Genomic DNA, 24098 nt, shown 5'->3' with positions numbered 1-24098 from the left:
GTTACAGAGTCTTGCTCTGTCACCCAGACTGGAGTGCAGTGGTGCAATCCAGTGAGTTATAGTTCACTGTAACCTTGAACTCCTGGGCTCAAACAGTTCTCCCACCTCATCCTCCTGAGTAGCTAGCAGTACTAGCTCCTGGCTAGTAATTGTCTTTTTTTTTTTTCTGGTAGAGATGGGGTCTTGCTATGTGGCCTAGACTCCTGGGCTCAGGCAGTTCTCATGCCTTGGCCTCCCAAAGTTGCTAGGATTACAGCCGAGAGCCACCATGCTCAGCCCAGCTTTCTTTTTTTGGTTTCTTACAGCTCAGGGGACCCCAGGTATGGCTCCACCGCCAGCCCCTGCCACTGCTTCTGCCAGTGCTGGCACCACCAACACAGCTACCACAGCTGGCCCCGCTCCTGGGGGGCCCGCCCAGCCTCCACCCGCCCCTCAACCCTCCACGGCTGATCTTCAATTCTCTCAGCTTCTGGGGAACCTGCTAGGGCCTGCAGGGCCAGGGGCTGGAGGGCCTGGTGTGGCTTCTCCCACCATCACTGTGGCGATGCCTGGTGTCCCTGCCTTTCTCCAGGGCATGACTGACTTCTTGCAGGTGAGTGGCTGGCTTGCCATTCACCTCACCTTCCTGTCCCCTGGCCCAGCCAGGCAGTGGTACCTTCTTGCCATTATATAACCACTAGGTAAGAGCCCCTAGTGACATGTTAGGGGAAGGGGCTCTGGGAATAATTCATTGACTCTGAACGTTTCATTTTAAAGATGAAGAAAATGAGGTTTAGAAAAAGAAAGTATAGTAATTAGTGTCACTGCTTTCTGACAACCTGTTCAGAGGAAGAGGTAGATAGTTGTGCTGCCTGACTGTTAAATACCTACCATACTTCTGCTTTAAGCAGTGAAGATCAGAATGTAACTCCCCATCTTCCCAGACCCGTTGGTTTGTGCCCTCTTGATGCCGTATTATTTCTGTGTGTCTGCATTCTCACCTCACCTTCTGTTCTTTGTTCCTTCTCTATTTGCCAGGCAACACAGACAGCCCCTCCACCACCCCCACCTCCTCCACCCCCACCACCTGCCCCAGAGCAGCAGACCATGCCCCCACCAGGCTCCCCTTCTGGTGGCGCAGGGAGTCCTGGAGGCCTGGGTCTTGAGAGCCTGTCACCTGAGTTTTTTACTTCAGTGGTGCAGGGTGTGCTGAGCTCCCTGCTGGGCTCCTTGGGGGCTCGGGCTGGCAGCAGTGAAAGTATTGCTGCCTTCATACAACGCCTCAGTGGATCCAGCAACATCTTTGAGCCTGGAGCTGATGGGGCCCTTGGTGAGCAAAAGGGATGCTTTGGTTTGCTCCAGGAAGGGGCAGCCAGAGGAAGGTAGATGGCCTTGGTTTAGGGGTTTTGCCAAGGTGGGATGAGGTTGATGATCTGGTTGTGGGTGGGCAGGCCAGGTGATAAAGGCCATTGCTAACATCTGCCCTTGTCCCCCAGGATTCTTTGGGGCCCTGCTCTCTCTTCTGTGCCAGAACTTCTCTATGGTGGACGTAGTGATGCTTCTCCATGGGCATTTCCAGCCACTACAACGGCTCCAGCCCCAGCTGCGATCCTTCTTCCACCAGCACTACCTGGGTGGTCAGGAACCCACACCCAGTAACATCCGGGTAAATGAAGGCCAGGGGCCCCAGAGCTCTCCTCCTTCGCACATTTTATTCCTTATTTCTGACTGCTTCTCTGCCAGGTAAAGCTCCAATTGCCCCCACACAAGCCCTGGACTTGTTGGGGTCCACGTGGAAGTCTTGGGAGGACTGAGGCTTTGAACTAAACGTGTTCTGTTTCCTCCACAGATGGCAACCCACACACTGATCACGGGGCTAGAAGAGTATGTGCGGGAGAGTTTTGTGAGTAACCCTTCTCTATTCCTTTCCTCTCCTGGGTCTGGTCAAGGCAGCTGCCTCCTCCGCTCCCAGTCTTATGATTCCTGATTTTGGGATGTTTGTGTTATCTTGTCTGTCAGTCCTTGGTGCAGGTTCAGCCAGGTGTGGACATCATCCGGACAAACCTGGAATTTCTCCAAGAGCAGTTTAATAGCATTGCTGCTCATGTGCTGCATTGCACAGGTCAGGGGCTGGCCAGGCAGGGGCAAGTGGGGCCTGTTGCATGTGCAGGGCTGCCACGTGCCAGCATTCCCTCCTTGTATTTTGCCCACAGATAGTGGATTTGGGGCCCGGTTGCTGGAGTTGTGTAACCAAGGCCTGTTTGAATGCCTGGCCCTGAACCTGCACTGCTTGGGGGGACAGCAGATGGAGCTTGCTGCTGTTATCAATGGCCGAATTGTAAGCACCACCTAGCCCCAGGTCCTTAGCCTTTTGTTTCCTGAGGTTTCCATTCTCTGCAGTTTTCATTTTTCTTTTCTAAACTGACATTCTATAACCTGGATCTAATATATTTCTAAAGGTGGTTGAGGGTTTTGTGTTCTAAATCTGCTTTCTGCCCCTCAGCGTCGTATGTCTCGTGGGGTGAATCCCTCCTTGGTGAGCTGGCTGACCACTATGATGGGACTGAGGCTTCAGGTGGTACTGGAGCACATGCCTGTAGGCCCCGATGCCATTCTCAGATACGTTCGCAGGGTTGGTGATCCCCCCCAGGTAAGGGACCTGTTGGGCAATGGGGTCAGGGTACTTGAGAGAACTGGAGAGATCTGAGAGGAAGTATGTTCTTTAATTTCACAGCCACTTCCTGAGGAGCCAATGGAAGTTCAGGGAGCAGAAAGAGCTTCCCCTGAGCCTCAGGTACTCTGGAGAGGGGGAGGTTGAGGGGCCAGATAATGTGGAGTGGAGGGCTGGGGGAGAAGAAAGGTTTGGAGGCTAAAAATTCTGAAGCCTGGCTCTTCCCACCGTCTGACACCCAGCGGGAGAATGCTTCCCCAGCCCCTGGAACAACAGCAGAAGAGGCCATGTCCCGAGGTCCACCTCCTGCTCCTGAGGGGGGCTCCCGGGATGAACAGGATGGAGCTTCAGCTGAGACAGAACCTTGGGCAGCTGCAGTCCCCCCAGTAAGTGTCAGGAAGTAATCCAGTGGGTCATGGCAGCTGAAAGTCAAGGACATTACTATTTTCTCATCTTTTCCTCCCCAGGAATGGGTCCCTATTATCCAGCAGGACATTCAGAGCCAGCGGAAGGTGAAACCACAGCCCCCCCTGAGTGATGCCTACCTCAGTGGTATGCCTGCCAAGAGACGCAAGGTTGGTTTTCCTCTTCCCTACGCCTCTCTCTCTATCCAGGTTTCCCCGTCATGCCTGGAATCAAACTATGTGGAGATGGTGGGAGCTCTTGTTATTCAGTCTCCCCTCCCCTCATTTAATGAGGAAACTTTTCTGGGATTTAGACTTGCTCTTGGTTGTTGCATAACCATACAGGACTTGACCTTAGTCTGTTTGCTAGCAGTCCTGTATTAGTTCCTCAGCTGCCTAATCCCCATGTGCTTAGATCCCATTTTCCTTTAAGGTGGGTTTCCTCTTGTGGATTACCTAGCCCTGAATCCCAGATGGCTTGACCCCTTCTGCCTCTCGTTTTGAAGACCACGTTCAAGCACATTCACTTTGGTTTCGGCTAGTGCCAAAGAGAATTAGGAGAGCATTTCTGCTGTAAAAACCACATCCTGGACTCTTATTTCCCCTCTCTCCACTAGCATGGAGACTCAGTGGAGTGGTTGACTCATGGAAAGGGTGAGCCAGATGGTGGCACTGGATCTGACTTTGATCCTCTTTTCCCTCCCAACCCCGTCCCCCAGACGATGCAGGGTGAGGGCCCCCAGCTGCTTCTCTCAGAGGCTGTGAGCCGGGCAGCTAAGGCGGCCGGAGCTCGGCCCCTGACGAGCCCCGAGAGCCTGAGCCGGGACCTGGAGGCACCAGAGGTTCAGGAGAGCTACAGGCAGCAGGTGCCCCCACCTTGAAGCAGAATAGGGATGGTCTAGTGGGAGGGATTGGGCTACGGTCCCTCTTCCCTGGATCCCTTCAGCGATGAACTGGTCAGCCTGGTGCTACCATTTGTTTTCCCCTTTGGCATCTGGGAAGGCTTGACAGTGCCTTGACGGGCTATTTGACAGTGTGCTTGGTGGGGGAAATGTTAGCTTCTGAGGGACAGCCTCATGTGCCTGCTGGGATCATAGGGACTTGGCCAGCGTTTCTCCAACCAGCTTGCTTTTTCTCTTTAGCTCCGGTCTGATATACAAAAACGACTGCAGGAAGACCCCAACTACAGTCCCCAGCGCTTCCCCAATGCCCAGCGGGCCTTTGCTGAAGATCCTTAGCTCTTTGCTCTATGGCCCTTCCTCATCAGGGGACTGTTTCCCCCCTCTTCCTTCACAGTATTTAAGAAATAAAAGTCAGATTTTTCTGGCTGCTTTCTCTCTACATTGTCTCCATTAAGTAGTGTGTCCCTTAATCTTGTGTGAACTTGTTTTTTAAATCAGTACTTCCTTGGAGTACCAGAAAGCTTGTCGTATCTCCTCGTAAGCATATGGACACTGTTCTGTTCACCCAGCACGCTAAATTGTACAAGCCAGTTTTGATGTTTGTATTTTTTTTTTTTTTGACACAGAGTATTGCTCTGTCTCCCAGGCTGGAGTGCAGTGGCCCAATCTGGATCTTGGCTCACTACAACCTCCGCCTCCTGGGTTCAAGCGATTCTCATGCCTCAGCCTCCTGAGTAGCTAGTACTACAGGCGTCCGCCACCACTCCCGGCTAATTTTTGTATTTTTAGTAGAGACAGGGTTTCACCATATTGGCCAGGCTGGTCTCGAACTCCTGACCTTGTGACCTACCCGCCTTGGCCTCCCAAAGTGCTGGGATTACAGGTGTGAACCTCTGCGCCCGGCCTGATGTATTTTTTGTGCAAAAGCACTTTATTTATAAATAAAAGACCTGTATTTTGAGTTGGGAGCATATTCCAGGTGCATGCTAGGATAGAGCTCTCAAATTACCCATCAAAAAAAGTTTCTGAGCAGCTGCAGACCTAAGTATAGTCTTAGCATAACTAGCATGCGGCGTTACCATGTGAAATCCCACTTAGTTTGACAATGCTGGAATTGGTCTATCCAATTCAGAGCCCCTTAAATGTGCTCCAACACTGAGGCCTTAGATTTTTCCCCTTAGTTCATCATAAAGGACTGAAGTCCCATGGCTGCAAATTCTTTGCTAGTCCCTTTGAGATGCAGTTGAAGTCCTAACCCCCCCATCCCCTACTTTGGCTAGTTTAGCGCTCAATCAACTAAGTGTGACATAAGCTTAGCAAATTCCAGCTAGACCTCTTGGAACACGAGCTCACGGACATGTAACAGGCCTGCTGGAGAGTCCATGTGAAGACACTGGTTGATAATCCAGTAATGTTACAGATGTCCCACCAAGGCCCCAGATAGATATGCAAAGGAAGCCATATTGGGACCAGCCCAGGTGTCAGCTGCAGACTGATAACCAGTTGACCTTGCTGACTGGCACAAAAAAGCAGATACATCCAGCTGAGTGCAGCCCAAATTCCCGACTCACAAAAATTTAAAGATCCAATACAATGGTCACGTTTTTAGTTTCAACAGCTCACTGGAAAAAGTAATGAATATTTCCCTGACTGAAACTACAGATCACTCAACACCATGCTTTAAGACAATGCCAACAACCCATCAAATCATTGTAGAAGTTTTTTAAATCCTTTTATTACTCTTTTTTAACAAACAGCCCCAGGGACAGGGGACCAGGGGAAGGGGGAGGAGGGGAAGTGAGGCCCCAGCCCCACAACCCCTCCCCCCCCACCCCTTTCCCCCTTATATATTTATAATCTATATACAAGCCCCGGGGGTAGGGGGCAAGAGGAATTCCCTCAGTGGGGTGGGGGCAACCCAGGCTCCTTGTCCCCTCGAGACCCAGGCTCCTCTGCCCGTCGGGAGGGCCCTTCTCGAGGTGGCGGCCCTGTCCGCTCCCAAGGCTTAGGTATCCAGCGCAGGGCATCTGGTGGGGAGGCCTAGGGGACAGGCACGTGTTAAAAGAGTGAGTCACAGTGGGTGGTCAGGGATGGGATGGAAGGACAGGAAATCAGGCGGCAACTCGAATTTAGAGTTGGGGCCACAGGGGTTTCTCCTTCACCTGCTGGTAAAGGTCGACGCGCTGGGTGCGGAAGACTCCACTGTAGGTGGAAGGCGTGGCCTTGAGACGGGAATTGAGGCCAGAGAAGGACCTAAGGGAAGAAGGGCGTCTAAGGCAAGCCTAGGATCCAGACCCTGGTTCCAAAGTAAGGAAGCACTTGAAAGTCCACATCCCTATTCCGTTTCACCTTCCAGCTGGGGGAGTCCGTGATGACCCAGGTCCCCCAAGGTTGCTGCTCAGTTTTTGATAATCCTGGAACGGCTTTAGTTCCACTGGATGCAGCTGAGGGAAAAAAAATCATGAGCTGCCTACCTCGAAATACAGAATCCCTACTCCTAAGTCTTGGCGCTCCCTAGCCCCTCAGTTCCTGTACCTTACCTCTGCTCGCCCCAAGCTAGCGGGGAAGGGCCTGGCAGGTGAAGGCAGCACCCGAGTAGCAGGAGCAGGTGGGGGCCGCACAGCCAGGCTGGGGGGCTGCAGAGCAGGGCCCACAGGTAACAGAGAAAGGGGAGGTGGGGCAGGAGGTGGTGCTGGCGGCAGGGAGCCAAAGTTCACCACAGGCAGCTGTGAGTCTACCATGGGTAGAAGCATCTGTAACAAGAAATTTGGGTGTGCATGTTGGGGGCAGGGAGGATGTCAGAAAACCAGGGAAAATCAAAGCCAGCAACTAGACAGAGAAATCAAATGAAGGGGAAGTGTGAAGATACAATATACCTGCTGGGCAGGAGCCCCCGAAGGGAGAAAGCCACTTTGGCCACCAGGCTGCAGAGGAGTAGAATAAAAATCCGAAGGGGATGGCAGATCCTGGCGTACCTATCAGGAAACAGGGAGAAATATATCAACCCCCACAAAATCATTCTCCCCACCCTACCCCCAATATCTACCACCTGCACCCCTCTTACCTGAAGCAACGATGTGTCGGGCAAAGGACTGGGGCAGAAAGCCGGAGAGTAGAGGAAGGAAGGTGGAGGGTAGAGAACTCCTCCAGCTGGCAACTTCCCCAGCTCTGTAGCTTGCAGTGTGGAGAAATCCAGAAACTGGCCCTTGAGAGCTACCCCAGAGAGCAGTGCTGAGGGAGGGGCTGGGCCGGGGGGTAGGTATACGGGCTGTGATCTGAAAATAAATTGTGGGGAGAAAAGCTGTTAGGAAGCCAGAGTCCTAGCAATGCCTTAAGTCCACTAGCTTCTGGTACCCTAGAACTGTGTCTTCCCCTTCCCTCTCCCCGAAACACATCTCCAAGTACCTCTGTGATCCACAGGCATCGAGTCTTACCTGTAAGGGTGCAGTGAGGGTGTCCCAGGGCGGAAGCCTCCACTGTTTGGATGTAATTGAGAGTCCATGGCTCCCCCAGAGATCTGCAGGAGAGGAGCAGGGTTGAAACAGCTTTAGTATCTGTGGTCAAGAAAAAAGATCACCATCCCACCCATAAAAGCAAAAAGGAAAGAGAAAAATGATGTGACAAAGTGGTATTTCACAACTCTACAACATAGAAAGGCTTGATTATAAATAAATACCAGGCAGAAAAAAATTATTTACTGAAGGGGTCATGCAATGGGAAGCGGGGCCTACCTGAGAACTGGAAGGCCCAGCACCGCCATAGAAAACCTCAGGATACAGGCGCTGGCCTGAGGAGCTGGGCTCTGGGCCACAGTGCCCAGAACCCAGGTTCTTGGATTGTGGCTCAGCAGAGGCAGCAGCACTGGGAAGCAGCTCCCAGTCTCGTGACACAGGAATGGCCTGGGAAGGAGAGGCCTTGCGGAGAGGGATGTCTGGCATCCTGGATGCCCTGGTCACTCCCAGCAATCTTCCCCGGAAATCTTGGGCCTTTCCACCAAACTCTTACTCCCACTTACCTCAGTGACTGATGCTGTTAGCTCCTTCTCTGCTTTCAAGCTGTCTCCTACCACTAGGCGTAGGTCCGAGTCCTGTGATCACAAGAAGGCAGGAGACATTGTCCCATGACAGACATGTGTCCTCTATGTCCCACCTTTAGTCCTTCCCTTCTCCCCACCCAACTCAGGATACCCAGATCCAGCCCACACAGACCTTATCACTAGTGCCAAACTGGACCGGGGGACCAGGTCGATGGGATGGCCGAATGGGGCCAGGCTCTGTGCCTCGGTCTGTACGCTGTGATCGTTCTGTGCCAATGGGGCCAGGGGGCAGAGGCTGCTCCCGGGGCAGCTCCTGGATTGGGCACACAGTAAAGTGCATTGGGGGAGGGAAAGGAAAATCCAAATTGGAATGCCCAAAACACACAAGCAGAGAGAAAAAGGTAGGACCAAAGTCAGACTCCTGGAAACATTCCCCTTATCCTTTTTTGGTCTTTTACCTTTCTGTCCCCATCGTGGGGGGCAGGTGGCAGTCTCCTAGGAGGTTCAGAGCCAGGTGGACCCTCACAAGGAACAGCATTCAGCGGTGAGGGGCCTCCAGGCCTCTTGGGGGGTCCCTCTGCTGCCCCCTTGAGTCCTCCATCAGGGGAACTTCGCTGGCTGCAGGGACCTGATGACACCTGAGAATCCCCACTCAGGTCCACCCCACTGTCAGACTGACTCATCTGAGAGGAGTGGAGAAGGAACTAGTTAAGTCAGGGTAGAAAGCACCCCAATACCTGACTGATGCACACATACAAACTGCAGAAAGGGGACAGCCAAGTGAGAGAACAGCTCCAGACTCAACCCAGAGCAGGTGGGGGAGTATGGCTAGTGCTCAAAAAAGTCCCAGCTCAGACACACCCTCCCACCCTCACTCACTTCTGTGCCAGCCACATCCTCAAAAGGACTCAGGGGCTCCATCCAAGGCTCCATGGAGCTGGGTCGATAACTCTTTCGGCTAGTGGCTGGAGAAGGAAGTGAGAGGAGATGATAGTTCAGAAGCCCATCTCATTCTTAACCCTTCTACCATAGTCCTTTCACTCAGCTTTACTCACCAGTATGTAAACGGTTCCAGATGTGAGGGGTCAGGGCCTCTGTGCCTGTATCTCTGGACTCTGCCTGAGGGCCTGGGCCCTCAGGCTTAGAGCCCAAGAATCCAGAGCTATGAGGAGGTGGCAAAGATTCCTACAGATGAGAAGGGCCAGAAGCAAAACATGAATTGGGTGGGAATTGGGAATTATAGGAAGCCAGGACAGAGTGGGGTGACACAGAGTAGGGTGTGGGGACAACGAGGGAGACACATGGGAGACTAATACTGAGAATTCTGGAGTACAAACAGTGAGAGAAACAGGAAAGAGAACAGAGAAAACATAACCCAGAAAAATTTTCACGAGTAAGAGTGCAGCAAAGCACAATCTCAAACCCATCCCTTACCTCCTGTAGCAGCTCTGGTTTTCTGGGAGGCCGCTCCCGGCGTTTAGGGGGAAAGGGACTAACCCCGGCAGAATCCCGAGGAGTCCCACCCACCCCTCTCACCACTGGCCCCGGCTCCTCAAAGTGGGGGTCTGGGAAAGAGAAAAAGGGTCAGCATCTGCCTGGCTCTGCCACTGACCCTAACTTTTCCTCCCTCCTCCACCTCCCAATTCTTCTACCCTTGCTCCCTGCAGAAACCCACCCAGCAGCAGGGCCCCTAGGCCAGGTTCTCCACCCGCTCCCTCTAGCACTTGACCTTCTCTGGGGATGGAGATATTCCCACCCATAACCCCTCCAGCTTACCAGAACCGAGGCCGCTGTTGACCCTCTGGGGCTCATATCGGGTTGGGGGCCTAGGAGAGGGGCCCTGAGGGGCTTGGGGAGGCCCAGGCTTGTGCCTTGGGTGCCCCCCTGGGAGTGCAGTTACACTCCCTTGACGGCTACTAAGCTGGGCCAGAGCCTGTTGGATGCCAGCAGGGTTGCTGTGGATAACTTGGTCCAGGCGGAAGACAGCAGAACTGCTGGGAGGTGGGGGAGGCAGGGGAAGCCCCGGGGGACGCTCCTCTGGAGGACGACTGGAGAAAACAGAGCATTAGCTCCAGTATCCACTAAATCGTTATTTTCCCACAAGTTATGTTTCCCAACTTCTGCTTACAACCTATTCTCTTCCCTATTAAAGTCGAGGTGTTTTTGAGTCCTTCTAAGGGTTCCTATGTGTACAGATGCATAGAGTGGAAAGCAAAAAACCAGGAATAAATATATAGGTGGGTGTTCTTGACTCTATCATCCTACCAACTACTGTCCAGTTGCCTCAGCCAGACATGGCAATCCTACTGACATTCTAGAGCCCATGGCCCCTCAGGCCACAATCTCCACTCCACCCAAACTTCTCTTTCCCTCAGGCTTTTTCCCCCTCCTCCAATTTTTAAACCACAATAAATTTAAGTTTGTCCCTACCCACCTTCGGTTCTTGGGAGAGGGCCAGCTCCTCTTGTCGCCTCGTCCTGGCCCGGTCCTTCCTCCAGGACCCCCACCGCCTCCTCCACTGCTGCTGCCAGCCTTGCCCCCTGGGCCAGGGCGCCGGTTCTGCCGTTCCATGCCTGGCCGCTGACTTGAGAAGCTCCGTTTACTCAAATCCTTGGCTCTCTGGCTCAGATCTCCACGGGACATGGCTGAAATACCTGGTATGGCTCCACCTCCACCTCCCCCAGGAGTTCCCATGGCTTTGGGTGTCAGCAGTGCTGGTGGGGGTGCCTCTTTGTCCCCTCGGCGCTCACTGGCGAAGTCACTGCTCTCTGATGCAGTCTCCCATTCCTCATTGGCTTGGTCCGAGTTCTGGTTGGACAGATCAGGAGACTTGGCAGCTGCCCGGCGAGGTGCTGGGGCCACTGTGACTGTTGTGAGGGCCTCCTCAGGTCCAGGAGTGGAGGCTGGAAGGGTTAGGGAGGGCTTGCCCTCAGACCCCCTTGCGGCATTCTCCCGTTCCTGTTTCAGCCTCCGGAAACGAGGCGGTTTATCCTGCTGCTGAGCCCTCCCATGTCGCCTCCTCCGGGGTCGCTCCCCATCTTCCATGCCCACATTGCTACCTCCACTGCTGCCTCCACGCGCCACGGGGGACAGAGGCCCTGGGATCAACTTATCTTTCAAAGGCTCTTTACTTGGTGGCAAAGGGCCTGTGGGAGGTTTCTTGGGAGCCAGAGACTTGGCTGGAGGGCTCCAGCCTGGGCAAACTTGAGGAGGGGGCCTCCCTCCTCCTCGGCCCCGGCGAGATGGCACCCCTCTGGGAGTGAAGACTCGCCCACCCCGGGCAGTGAAGCGGGCTGGGGCTGGTGAAGGTGGGGCTCCTGGTGGTGGGGGAGCGAGAGGGACCTGGGTGAGTGTTCCCTCCTTGGGTGGGGGAGCCTCCTTGTCTGAGGGAGCCAGATCACTCTCATGGGTCTCGCTGCCTGTTTCTGAGCCCCGCTGCCGGCGCCGCTTGGGGATTTCCTCATACTCTGAACCCTCGCTCCGTGTCTCGCTGGCAGTGCGGCCTCGGGGAGCAGGAGGGTGGTTTGGTCCCCCTGTCCCACCTCCACGTCCATCATCTCCTCGAAACTCTCGGTAACTGCGGAATTCCCGACTTCGGGCTCCCCGCCCTCGTCCCCCATAGGTCCCCCGAAAACCCCTCCCTCTGGCAAAATACTCGCCTCGGCCCCGACCCCGGCAAGAGGTAGGACCCACTCTTTCATAGGAATAGTCCCTCCGAAGCCTTGGGGCAGGAGAAAGATTCCCATTGGGTGGGGTCTCTTTGGGGCCCCCTAGCTTCCCCTTGGTTATCTTGAGTGGGTCTGGCTTTGGGGCTTTGGGGGTTTCATCCCCCTGTTCGAGGGGCTTGGGAGGCAGCTCTTCGACTTTTGTAGGTGGTGGAGGTTTCTTTATAGGCCCAGCCCGGCGGGGTGGGGCCCCTGGCTCCTCTGGAGGGATTCCACGACGACTGCTGCCCGGACGAGGGCCCCAGCGGGTCTCCGTGCGACTCTCTCTGCGTGGTGGTGGGGGGCCCTGGCCTCCACTTCCGACTCCTCGGGAAGGCTTTCGGCCTGCTTCTGGCCCTGTCAGCTGTGCAGTCTCCTCCTTAGGGGGCTCCTTCTTGGGTGGTGGAGTTTGTATCTTGGCCACTTCATCACTGCCTGGGGGCCAGGGGAGTGGACGGGGCCCTGGTTCCTCCAGAGGAAAGCGAGAGATTGGGGGCCCAGGGGCTCCATTCTCAGGAAAGCCTGGATAACTAGCCAGATAGGGTGGTGGGGGAGGAACCGGAGGAGTCTCGCTCCTGAAGAGACAGACAGAAAGAATGGAAATAAGTATCTCAGGAAAACCAGAACTAGGTGGGAAAAGAACACTTTATTACGATCTAGACTCTCTTTTACTATTTTTCTGTTTGTTTTGGCAGAGATGGCATCCAGTTGCCCAGGCTGGTCTCGAACTGCTGGGCTCAAGCAATCTTCTTGCCTCAGCCTCCCAAAATGCTGGGATTACAGGCATGAGCCACTGCATCCAGCCTCTCCTTTCCTGTTCATCTCTATCCCTACCACTAACCCAAAGTACCTTTCTCCCAGGCCTAGATCCTTTCACTACGAACTCACCCATTTCTCATGACCAAGACTCACCTCATCCCCTTGTCATCCTCATCCGCAGCCTGGCGCAGTGGTGAGGTAAGTGGGCGGGGGTCAGCGGGTGTGGCGGTGAAGACATCTCCTACCCAGGCCAACTTTGGATCCACTGGTGGAGTGCCCCGTTCCCGTAACATAGTAGGTGCATGACGGTCAAATGGCTCTGAGCTTGAGCCCCCACTGTCTGAACGCTCTCGGGGAACTAGGCCTGAAAAAACCAAAGAAAAAGAAAAATAATCCTATTCATGTCACAAGCCCTCCAGCCCAAAAAGCATCTCCCCTCCCTGTCAAGTCAGCTCTTCCATCTCTTGTTCCCAGTAGGTCCAGGCCTTGCCTGCTCTTATATAACAAGTTTATCCACTCAGATTCCCTACAAGAGACTCAACCCACCCCAAATAAATCCTGGCAAATGAAGGACCATTGTTTCTTTCGTTCATTCATTCATTTATTTTTGAGATGGAGTTTTGCTATTCACTCGTTTTTGAGATGGAGTTTCGCTTGTTGCCTAAGCTGCAGTGCGATGGCACAATCTTGGCTCACTGCAACCCCCACCTCCTGGGTTCAAGCGATTCTCCTGCCTCAGTCCCGGGTAGCTGGGACTACAGGTGAGCACCGCCACGCCGGCTAATTTTTTGTATTTTTAGTAGAAACGCGGTTTCACCACGTTAGCCACGGTGGTCTCGAACTCCTGAACTCAGGTGATCTGCCTGCCTCGGCCTCCCTAAGTGCTGGGATTACAGGCGTGAGCCACAATGCCTGGCCAACCACTGCTTATTTCTTAACTAAGCCCATTTTTGCAACAGAGCTATCTCAGCAGTGCTAAGCATATGCCCTTCCCTCATCCCTATGATGGGCAAAACCTATCATACCAGGGTCACAGTAAGACCCTGATATCCAATTCCTAAGACTGAGGGGCTTTCCTGTTTCTCACTCCTGCCATGCCCCCTTACCAGAAGGATGCACGCCAGGAGGGTAGAAGTCTAGAGGGGGACGACCCTGGAGGAGCCGGGGGTCCACATAAGGAGGAATCATCATCCATCGGGGATCAAAGTTCATTGGGGGCATGGGTGGGGGCCGGCCCAGAGCACCTGGGTACAGGGCCTTGGGGGGCGGGGGTGGAGCCTGTGGAGCTGGCACAGCCCCCAGGGTAACAGGCTGTGGTGGTGATGGGGGCACTGGGGTAGGAGGGGCAGAGCCCTGTTGATGCTGCTGCCACTGGTGCTGCTGCTGCTGCTTCAGGAGCTGCTCCTAGGAAAGGAGGAAAGACAAGATGAGAGAGGCTCAAAGCACACATGGACAAAGGAATCAGCAAAGAAAAAACTTGGACTAGGGGAAATTGGGGTGACAATGGAGACAACTGGACAAAGAAGCAAAGGGACCCAGAAGGTAACTTATGAAGAGAATTAGGTACTGAAGCCAGGAAGAAAAGCAGCCCTTAGAGGGTAAACAACTTGATTTTACCTGCTGCTGCCGCTGGAAACGAGGAGGCAACGACTTTTGATATTTGGGGTAGCCCAAGCCCTGACTAGGGGGCTGGCGGGTGGGACCAATCCCATCACCCTTGGGTTCCACCTTTGGAGCTGGGGGTGTGGTAGGAGGAGGAACCTCTTCTGGTGGTTCAGGACCCTCTTTTGAGGGCAGCTGTGGTTCCACTGCATCGAAAAAAACACAACAGAGTGATCTAGTCCAACAACAGACACTCCATGGACACCCCAGGAATATCAGGTCTTATCTCCAGCTCCCTTAAGACTAAGATATTCTATTCAACATCTATTCTGTTGAAGCCCCTCCCATTTAAGACCCATTAAAGCACTTCGTGGCCTCTCATGAGCCTATGGTGGTGGCATTAACTTTCTACGAAACTATTAGAATAACAGTACTTTCTTCAGTCTTGGCCTACAGGAAATAGTTTTCATTTTTATTTATGTATTTCTTGTGAGACAGAATTTTTTTTTTGAGACAAGAGTCCTGCTCTGTCACCCAGGCTGGAGTGCAATGGCATGGTTTTGGCTCACAGCAATCTCTGCCTCCTGGGTTCAAGCGATTCTACTACCTCAGCCTCCCAAGCAGCTGGGACTACAAGCACATGCCACCACACTTAGCTAATTTTTGTATTTTTAGTAGAGACGGAGTTCACTATGTTGGCCAGGCTGATCTTGAACTCCTGACCTCGTGATCTGCCCACCTCAGCCTCCCAAAGTGCTGGGATTACAGGTGTGAGCCACCACCCCTGGCTGACAGGGTCTTGCTTTGTTGCCCAGGCTGGTCTCAAACTCCCTAGGCTCAAGCGATCCTCCACCCCAAGCCTCCCTAAGTGTTGGGATTACAGGCGTGAGCTACAGTACTCTGCCAAGAAATGGTATTAGACTACAGCCTAAGATTTCAGACAACAAAACCTTCCCTCCTTCAGATATACAAATGATAGAACACTATCACTGATAGTCCAATAAACCAAAACTGCCTTCTACCTAATTTATCCCCAGCCTTACCACCCTGCACCTTTAAGCACCGTGAAGCAGTGATCTGACATCTGGTAGTATCTATCCCCATCTCCATACCTGGGCTGGCTTCGAAGCTGCCACTGCTGGTGCTACTGGTACTGCCACCACCACTCACCAGAGTGGGAGCCGCAGCCACACCTGGAGTGGGAGTAGATTGGGCAGGAGGGGCCTGTGCTGGCTCTTCAGGTTCTTTCTCTGGTGTTGGGGCTGATGCTGGAGGTGGAGCTGGAGGTGCAGGGAGTTCTTTAGGGACTGCAGGTGGTGGAGCTGGGGTAGAAGGGGCAGCAGGTGGGGCAGCAGGCTCTGCTTTGAGCCGCTTGTCAGGTGCCCCAAACTTTTCATCGAGTCGCTTGAGCTTCTCAGCACAGGCTGCCCGGCGCTCTTCTTGCATGCGCCGCTCCTCCTCTTCTCGCCGTCGCCGGGCCCGCTCCACTGCCAGGGAAATCTCAGATGACGACTGCTTTCGTCGCTGCCGCCATGCCTCATCCTCATCTTCAGGCGCTGGGGGCTTGCAGGGAGGACCCCCACGATCCTGTCAATTGGCAAGACCCGGCAGGGCCAGGGCAATCAGTTACTATGCTTTCTACCATCTCTTTCACAGACAAATCAACTGTCGCTACTTTCAGGATGCAAGGACCCAGGCTTTGGGGTTGATCTCTCTGGGTGGTGACAAACTTCTGGGCTCAAGTGATCCTTCTGCTTCAGCCTGCTGAGTAGCTTGGACTACAGATGCATACTACCAGATCCAGCCATCTAGCCACCCTAGTCTTTTTTTCTGTTCCTTCTCTCCCTCAGAAACCCAAACACCCAGGGCTCCTTGTTCTTCTTTCCTCATTAGCATCCCAGTTTCTCACTTCTTACCCAGATTCCCCTAATACCAAAGATATTTAAAAGCTTCCCAGGATGTTCTGCAGCCTGGCACTTCACACAGCACATTTTTAGCACCCCCTTCCTCTATATCACAACCGCTTCAATTACTCAGCTGACACCAATTTCCCACAGCTGACCCTCTCAATCCCTTATTGTAGACACTCACTGGGTAGTCCCCAGGAGGGCCCCAGTTCCCGGCGGGGCCCCGGTGAGGTGGGGGTAGGGGAGGCTTTGGGGCAGGAGGTCCTGGCTCTGTCTCTGGAGGCCGAGAGGTTTCTGCCCAGGCCATCTTAGGAGGGGGCGGTTCGCTGTTGGGGGAGTTGCCCTTTTTGCCATCTGCTTCAGGGGGCCGTTCCTCACCAGAAGCTGATTGGGAATCCTTGCTGTGAGCAGATCAACAGTGAAATTAAAATCAGCTGCAACTAATATACTCCTCTAAGAGTACATTACCAAAATACAAACCAAGACCCCCTCCTCCTCTCCCCTGATGGCCCTAACTCACTGGCCCTCAGCTCCCTCCTCATCAGAGTCTCGCCCATCTTCCTCATCGCTGAACTTGAGCTTTTCAGTGTAGTCAACCTCTTCATGGGCCCCTGAGGGGAAATATGAGTATTAGTAACCCAAGCATTCTGCCCTCCAATCTTGGGAGGTAGTCTGGAACTATGTAACAAGATGGACTACCAATGCCAACATCCTTCCCTCTGAAGTCTAGATCCACCAATGAAGTCTTGTCATTCTTACGCCTCTCACCACTTTGCAAGGACTTGGTATTCCCCATCCATCCTCCCCTATCCTTTTTTTTTTTTTTTCCTTTTAAGAGATAAACAATAAAGTCTCGCTCTGTTGTTGCCCAGGCTGGAGTTCAGTGGCATGATCATAGCTCACTGTGACCTCCAACTCCTGGGCTCAACTGATCCTCCCACCATAACCTCCAGAGTAGCTGGGACCACAGATGCACAGTCCATACCCAACTAAAAAAATTTTTTTTTTTTTTTGTAGAAGTGGGGGTCTTGCTGTGTTGCCTAGGCTTGTCTTGAACTCCTGGCTTCAAGCGATCCTCTCACCTAACACTCCCAAAGCACTGGGATTACAGATGTGAGCCACTGGGCCTGGTCTTCCTACACTTCAATGTCTGCCTTTCACCCACATAACCCTGTATTTTTTTTTTCCTCATTAGGTTTTGCCTTTCAAGATCCAAATTCTTGACCCTTAATATCCACTTACCTGCCCAACCTTCATCATTCTCCTGATCCAACTGATCAAACTCTTTGAGATTATCCTCTTTGAGAATAGAGGGACGACCCACAGGCTCTACTAAGCGCATTGGTGGCCCTGAGCCCCGGGGGCCCGCCACACGGGGAAAACGGCTGTATACAGAAAAGAAAATGAAAGATGGCATGTTGTCTAACCACATGTGAGACTGATCCTAGACTGAGCCTCCTGGCTAGAAAACCATCTCCTCCCCCAATAAGCTTCCCCTGCCCCCAGCCACAAACCCAGACCCGGATTGCTCACCTGGGCCCATCAGGAGTGGGGTATCGGTAAGGCCCTTGGGGTCCATAGGGCGGAGGGAACGGGAGATACGGAGGATACATCTGTAAAAGGGTCCAACAGTAGCTGCTCAGAGGGACAGTCATATACCCTTCTAGCTCCTTAAGCCTGCTATCAATCATCCTCCCGCCCTCCCTTCTATCTCATAGGCCAAAGACTAAGTCCTGATTCCTAGCTCTCCAGCTTCCAGTGTAATCGTTCCAAGACAAGACACCAAGACTCACGAAGGGCGGCATCATTCCGCGGTAGGGAGGGAACTGGGGTGGGCCTGAAGGCTGCAGCCCACCCCGGGGATCATGACCATGATGAAGTTTGGAGTCTGGGCCCTCCAGCTCATCAGGGCCACGCCCACCTCCGTCCCTCCAAGTTGTAGAATCTGTATTTTGGAAAAGGTAGAGAGAGGTATCAATGATTGGAGCGCAAGTGAACACAGCTGAAAGTGATGGGGAGGAAGGTGAATAAGCCAGCACCTAGCTCTGAGATGCAATAGGTAATGTCTTAGCCAAAAGGCAGCCACTCACTTTGGGGGCGGAGGCTTGGTCCGGGCCCAGACGACTGTTCGGCAGACTCCCTTTCCTTGGCAGCCTTGTCCTGGTCGCCAGCCGCCTGCAGGGTCGGAAATTCCTCTCGAGAGAATCGCGACAGTAGGCTTGATGCCCTTCCACCTATTAGGATGGGGATGCAGAACAGGAGACAGAAGTACATTTCCTGAGGACATGCTATAAAAGTGGAAGGCTCTGGCTGGGCGCGGTGGCTCACACCTGTAATCCCAGCACTCTGGGAGGCTGAGGCGGACGGATCACGAGGTCAAGAGATCGAGACCATCCTGGCCAACACGTGAAACCCCACCTCTACTAAAAATACAAAAAAAATTAGCTGGGTGTGTTGGCGTGTGCCTGTAGTCCCACCAGCTACTCTGGAGGCTGAGGCAGGAAAATCGCTTGAACCCAGGAGGCAGAGGTTGCAGTGAGCCGAAATTGCGCCACTGCACTCCAGCCTGGGTGACAGAATGAGTCTCCGTCTCAAAAAAAAAAAAAAAAAAGTGGAAGGCTCTGACAGGTACCAGACCATCAGGTTTCCCACCTTCAAACTCACCCCTCTACAGAATAACTGCTTATTCCCCAAGAAGGTCAGTTCTGGCACCACTACACTCCACCATATAAGACTGAGACTTAAACTTGCTCATGTGCCTCCATGAAACTGAATATGGGTGGTCCTTGATTTAGCCAAAGAGGACCAAGGTCACTTGGCTGAAAATACAGTGCAGAGTTCATGCATCCCATGGTGCCCAGACACAGCTCCCCAATTAAGTGCTGCACTCACCATCTCCATGTGCTCCATGGGTGACGCTGGCTTGTGCCCAGGACTTTACCCCGCTTGGAACCAAAGGAGTGTTCTGGGGAAGTGTTCAGAGAGATGATAAATGATGTGGGTGGGGCAGCTATGAACCATTCTTCCTCCCCACCCCTCCAGTTCTCCAGGCACCTCGGGGGCTGCTGGGGGTCGTTTCGGCTGGTTGGAGGCAGGCGTCTGTGAAGCCGGCAGTGGCTGCGATTCCGGCGGCTGAGCGGTTGAGGCATCGGAACTGAGGGGATAGAATGGGAAGGTTATTCAGGCCTGAGATGCCTCCCTGACTTCTCCAACTGGTGGAGACTCAGGACTGAAATCACGCCCATTGCTGCTATTTAGAAATATAAGGACAAAATAATTTTGTCATCCTTTGTAGGCTGTTGTTTGTTTCTTCATGCTTTCTCTCCAAGACAAAAAGCTAAAGTTTAGTACCATTCCTTAGTCATTTAACAAGGAACCTGCAATAGGTAAGAAAGGGACCTCTTCGTCTCTGGCTCATACGTGGCTGGGCTAAACCAAGCCCCAACGCTCCCTGAAGTTCAAGTTAAAATACCCATCACTCTAGGTCCCCCAAGCCTCTGTCTACCTCTTGGGGTCGGACTGCTCCTGTTTGCTTGCCCATCCTGTTCCGTCTTTCGGCACTAGTGAGACATTGGGGTCATTGCCTTTGTTCTCGGCTTTCAGGCTTGGAAGGTTGGCTGGAGGTGGCATACGCCGGGCAATGGCAACTTTCCCGAGACTCTGCAGGCCATGGCGAGGGGCAACTGGAGAAAAAGACGGAGAGAGGGTCGAAAATGCCTCATATGGGAGATCTGATGGCCTCCTATCCTGGGCCACATTTATACATGTTGAATATTTTATTACCTACTTCCTCCAAACTTAATAATCTCTGCCCTTAATAATTCCCTGCCCTTAATAATCTCTGAAATCACGCTGATTGTGGTGGCTCACACTTTGTAATCCCAGCACTTTGGCAGGCCGAGGCAGGCGGATCACGTGAGGTCAGGAGTTTAAGACCAGCTTGACCAAAATGGAGAAACCCTGTCTCTACTAAAAATACAAAATTAGCTGGGTGTGGTGGCGCATGCCTGTAATCCCAGCTACTCGGGAGGCTGAGGCAGGAGAATCGCTTAAACCCAGGAGGTGGAGGTTGTGGTAAGTCAAGATCACACCATTGCACTCCAGCCTGGGCAACAGGAGCGAAACTTGGTCTCAAAAAAAAAAACACACAAAAAAAAACAAAAAAAATCTATGAAATCCCTGTCAAGAAGGCTGAGATATGTAACATTCAATACTTTTATGTGAGATTGGTTGATCATGAGCCTGCAAGAACTAAGCTGGCCTCAAAGTTTCCCAAATCCACATTTCTTTGCCTCCAATTCTTACGTGTCCAAACACAGGGAACCACAGACACGCCTTTGTAGGAGGGTAACTGGTGTTCACCCAGAGCCCACACCCCCTTTAAGGGACCCAGTGTAAAGCTGGGAAATCTCCTCTAGTCTTTTGGTATTTCTACTACAGCCACTTCCCTTTAAAGAGCTCTAAAACATATGCCCCAAGCATGCCTAGCTTTCAACCATCAGAAGCATCTTTGCAGGACCCTCACCAGCGGGTTTCTGGATCTCTAAGGACTTGCCCTTATACGTATCAAACAGGTTGAGCGAGGAATACTTCTTTCCATCCTTTCCCTTGGCAGTCGGCCCCGAGCGATCGGACATTGCGCTGGAAGCTCATTGAGTATGTTGGGTCCTGCAGGCACCTCCCCCAAAACGTGCCGGAGCCTGTGGGCCAGACAGCAAGTGTCTCAGTCTCTGTCCCCTGTACAGACCATAATAGAAGCTTAAAAACTCCATTGCATTATCATTAGGGACTCAGATATGAGGCCCTCTGGTGTCTTTTCCTCCAGTCTATGTAAACTGCCCACTCTTCTCAAGCAACCATGATCTACTTAGCTCCCTCATAGTTCAAATGCCATGTTCCCTCCTTTCCCCCAGACACCTTTGTCAAGGAAATCTAAGTAAAAATCCAGCATCCTCCTAGTATAAACACTCTGTCTACAAAGGGTAGTAAGTAGCCTTTGCATTCCTTACAAGTAATAATCTCTTCTCTCTCCACCAAAATCGTTTCAGACTTACAACAGGGCAAATTCAAGCAAGAGAAAACTAAAAAACAAGCATACAATTCCATCAGAGAAGAAAAAACAACGCTTTAGATTCCCTATTTATTGGACACCAGCTCCCTAATCATGCCCCCAGGGCCCTGTACCCCAGGCTCCCAGCCCAGCAGCCTCGTGTCCATCTGGGAAGGTTTGCAGGAAGGTATGCTGGGAGTTTAAGGATTTTATGAGCTTGCTCAGCCGGAATGGGGGTTGGTACCAGAGAAATCCTCATAGAACAACTGGGGCTGTACATACTCCCAGGCTATAGGAACCCCAAGTATTTGAAATATCCCATCTTTTCTTAAACCTGCTCCTGGAAAAAATCGCCTCCAGATGAAATACTGTTTTACCATATTAAGAACTGAGAAAAAGCATTATGGAGCCACCTTAGCACCCTGTAACCATGGGCCAGAAAACAGAGGGCCAAGGCTAGAGCCATCTTCGTTTTCCTATCCTCATTAAAAATGTCCATCCCCAGTGTTTCTTTACTCGATACCTCCAGCTCCCTAAGCAAGCCGGACGACAGGTCTCTCAGACCATTCCAGAGTGACCAGGCATTCGTTTACGACGGGAACAGTGTAAAGAGATGAGAAATAGTGGGGAAGAAAGCAGGGAAATCCAGACAGGCCCAGAATGAAAGCTAAAATTGGGGAGAAAGAACTTTATGACAAGCTAGAGATGAGATGGATGTTGCTTCGTAGGTGTTTAAGGAGGCCAGTCTGTGAAGATAAATATATGAAGGGAAAAGGAATAAAAGAGTCATGTAGCGAATAGACCAAAACTAACAGAAAAGAATGAATACGAAAGCAGGTGGAAAATATATGGAAACAGGAATGGCAAAGAAAAAAGGATGCAGACAACGAAGTAAGGGGGCAGAGGCCCAAGAAGAAAAACGGGGTTGGGGGGGGGGGAAGGAGATGAGGAACAGGAAAAATGAAAAAGCAGACATAGGGCGACTAAGCAACATAGAAAGCAAAGATGCTGGATAAAAAGCAGGGTTCTAGAGTGGGAGTGGCTCGACACGAAGAGGGGCGTCCAGAGGGGGGAACACAGCGCTGGATGATAGGAGGGGGTCCAATATGGAGGAAAAGCGCCCTTCCGAGAGAACTGTCGGGCGCGGCCCATCCCGGGGCGGCAGGCGGGGAGGGGGGCCCACAAATGGGGGTGAGAAGCCAGGAGCGCAGCAGAGGGTAGGGAGTTACGGGCCCAGGCGCAGGGGTCACCCCCTGAAGCCAAGACGGTGGGTGGTTAAGGGCAGACTATGGATCCTGGATGAGCTGCCGGAGGTGCGGGTCCCGGAGTAGAGGTACCGGAGGGGGAGGGGCAGGCAGGCCCGGCAGCAGGAGGACAAAATGGCGGCGGCTAATGGCAGCTTCTCCTCCCCCCTGCCCGCCACCGCCGCCACCGCCGCCGCCGCCGCCACCGCCACCGCCACCGCCACCACCTCTCCCGCGCCAGAAAAGGGCGTCAGCGCACGGTTCACCCAGACTCACCTGGCCGGGTGCGCGGGGATCCGGGACCCGGGCCTAGGGGCTCCCCGGGACGGGATGGCGGTGGGGCGGGGGAGGATGGCGGCGGATGGCGCCGGGTTCGGCTCCTCCCGTCTCCCTCGCTCACTCCGCGGCTGAGCTCCGACTAACGGCCCATCCGGGCAACCGCCGCCCCCGGGAGCACCCCCCCACCTCCCACCTCCCACCTCCCTCCGCGCCTAGACACGCCCCTTAATTTGCATAAAGGGCGGGGCACTTTCACCCTAACCCTCTACTTCCAGGGCTGTCTTTAGTTTAAAAAAAAAAAAAAAAAAAGGGGGCCGGGCGCGCGGAGCATGCGGAGGTTATTTGCATCAAGAGGAGGGACTTAAGGGCACTAGGACCCCGATTGGCTAAGGAGGCGGGCCCCCGGCGTCGGCCGTTGAGACGTGTTGAGGGGGCGGGAATGCGGTGCAGGTCGTCTGGACGGTTGGGACGCAGAATTTACACGACGAATGTGGGAGAAAGAGGCGGAGCGTGCGTCGGACGTTCGCAGAAAGATGGGAGCGGAGAGACGTAGGGACGCCAAAAGTGGAAGGCAACGACACACGGCCCGTGGCGCCTTCAGCTAGGGAGCAGGAGAGAGGACGGGGGCTGGCGGGCGGGATTAGCTGCCGGAGGGCTCAGTTTACGCAGACCTGGTAAGAGTTCCAGCTCTCGCGTCCCTTTGCTGTGAGTTTGAGGAGGTGGTTGGAGCAGGGAAATGCACCAGAGGGGCGGGGCCTTCCAGTCATTAAATCACGTCATGCAAATGAGGTGGATAGACAGACCAATCCAAAGGTCCCGGGAAGCGTTTCGCCCGCACCAGGCAGCGTAGGCATTCTTCGGGCAGTTCTACTTATTTGCATAATGATGCAAATCATTTGAACAAAGATAGGCTAGGAATGACTTGTTCATCAAAATATGGGCAACCATCGACTAGGACATTTAATTTTATAACCTACAATTTTTGTGAATAAATTTTTATATTTGATATTATTGGGAATTTGTAATTTCTTAACAATGGGTTTCATTTTGTGAAATGCAGTACTGTTTCCCTCCTTTGTCTCTTACTACCCGATTCTAGAGCTCTCTGCTCCCATCAGACCTATACCCATTCAACAGATCATTCAGTGACTATGATTTCAGGGCGCTGGAGATAATGCACAGGATATTATAGAAGTAGAGAAATAAGGCCTGGCGCGGTGGCTCATGCCTATAATCCCAGCACTTTGGGAGGCCGAGGCAGGTGGATCACGAGATCAGGAGTTCAAGACCAGCCTGGCCAACATGATGAAACCCCATTTCTACTAAAAATACAAAAATTTGCCCCACGTGGTGGCGGGCGCCTGTAATCCCAGCTACTCAGGAAACTGAGTCAGAGAATTGCTTGAACCGGGGAGGCGGAGGTTGCACTCCAGCCTGGGCGACAGAGCAAGACTCCGTCTCAAAAAAAAAAAAAAGGATAGGCGAGGTGGCTCACGCCTGTAATCCCACTGTAATCCCAGCACTTCGGGAGGCTCAGGTGGGCGGATCACCTGAGGTCGGG

General features: G+C 53.0%; 2 protein-coding genes and 1 non-coding gene across 54 annotated transcripts in view; 1 reads left to right on the top strand and 2 right to left on the bottom strand.

The window, feature by feature from the left end:
- The window catches only part of BAG6 (BAG cochaperone 6), a 14709-nt gene extending 10314 nt beyond the window's left edge, over positions 1-4395 (top strand). For 33 of the 50 annotated variants that reach the window (XM_058432078.1, XM_032141248.2, XM_032141255.2 and 30 more), the window contains 12 exons: positions 306-592; positions 1018-1309; positions 1476-1645; positions 1829-1882; positions 1999-2101; positions 2193-2317; positions 2483-2629; positions 2714-2773; positions 2893-3036; positions 3118-3225; positions 3774-3920; positions 4197-4395. In XM_058432078.1, coding sequence (XP_058288061.1) covers positions 306-592; positions 1018-1309; positions 1476-1645; positions 1829-1882; positions 1999-2101; positions 2193-2317; positions 2483-2629; positions 2714-2773; positions 2893-3036; positions 3118-3225; positions 3774-3920; positions 4197-4292 — 1733 coding nt within the window. In that variant the 3' untranslated portion in view covers positions 4293-4395. The remainder of the gene's footprint in view (positions 1-305; positions 593-1017; positions 1310-1475; positions 1646-1828; positions 1883-1998; positions 2102-2192; positions 2318-2482; positions 2630-2713; positions 2774-2892; positions 3037-3117; positions 3226-3773; positions 3921-4196) is intronic. The other 17 variants (XM_058432091.1, XM_058432107.1, XM_058432100.1 and 14 more) reach the window with 1 other exon arrangement.
- Positions 4396-5675: 1280 nt separating this feature from the next.
- On the bottom strand, positions 5676-22704 carry PRRC2A (proline rich coiled-coil 2A). 3 transcript variants are annotated; one of them, XM_032141241.2, is made up of 31 exons: positions 22535-22704; positions 20490-20701; positions 19470-19647; positions 19019-19118; positions 18857-18929; positions 18055-18198; positions 17758-17909; positions 17498-17577; positions 17207-17349; positions 16485-16575; positions 16149-16365; positions 15170-15644; positions 14073-14263; positions 13562-13859; positions 12609-12819; positions 10427-12271; positions 9769-10040; positions 9427-9557; positions 9048-9177; positions 8872-8957; positions 8451-8675; positions 8165-8305; positions 7972-8043; positions 7688-7855; positions 7391-7473; positions 7021-7231; positions 6833-6931; positions 6497-6709; positions 6306-6400; positions 6119-6209; positions 5676-5996 (listed from the first exon to the last, which is right to left on the bottom strand). In XM_032141241.2, the coding sequence occupies exons 2-31, from the start codon at positions 20599-20601 to the stop codon at positions 5856-5858; spliced, it is 6468 nt and encodes a 2155-aa protein (XP_031997132.1). In that variant the 5' UTR covers positions 20602-20701; positions 22535-22704; the 3' UTR covers positions 5676-5855. The 3 variants fall into 3 exon arrangements, with proteins under 3 accessions (XP_031997132.1, XP_031997131.1, XP_058288317.1); XM_032141240.2 differs by having other exon boundaries at positions 20490-20664; XM_058432334.1 differs by having other exon boundaries at positions 5698-5996; positions 15170-15544; positions 16343-16365; positions 20490-20664; positions 22535-22703.
- On the bottom strand, positions 20181-20312 carry LOC116460536 (small nucleolar RNA SNORA38). The gene has a single exon (XR_004245840.1). It is a non-coding gene; the product is annotated as a small nucleolar RNA SNORA38 (small nucleolar RNA).
- Positions 22705-24098: the final 1394 nt, after the last annotated feature.

This window comes from Hylobates moloch, unplaced genomic scaffold (genome assembly GCF_009828535.3).
Source record: "Hylobates moloch isolate HMO894 unplaced genomic scaffold, HMol_V3 SCAFFOLD_20, whole genome shotgun sequence".
Lineage (NCBI taxonomy): Eukaryota > Metazoa > Chordata > Mammalia > Primates > Hylobatidae > Hylobates > Hylobates moloch.
Note: the sequence above shows the minus strand (reverse complement) of the source record. Positions and strands in the feature narration are given on the sequence as shown.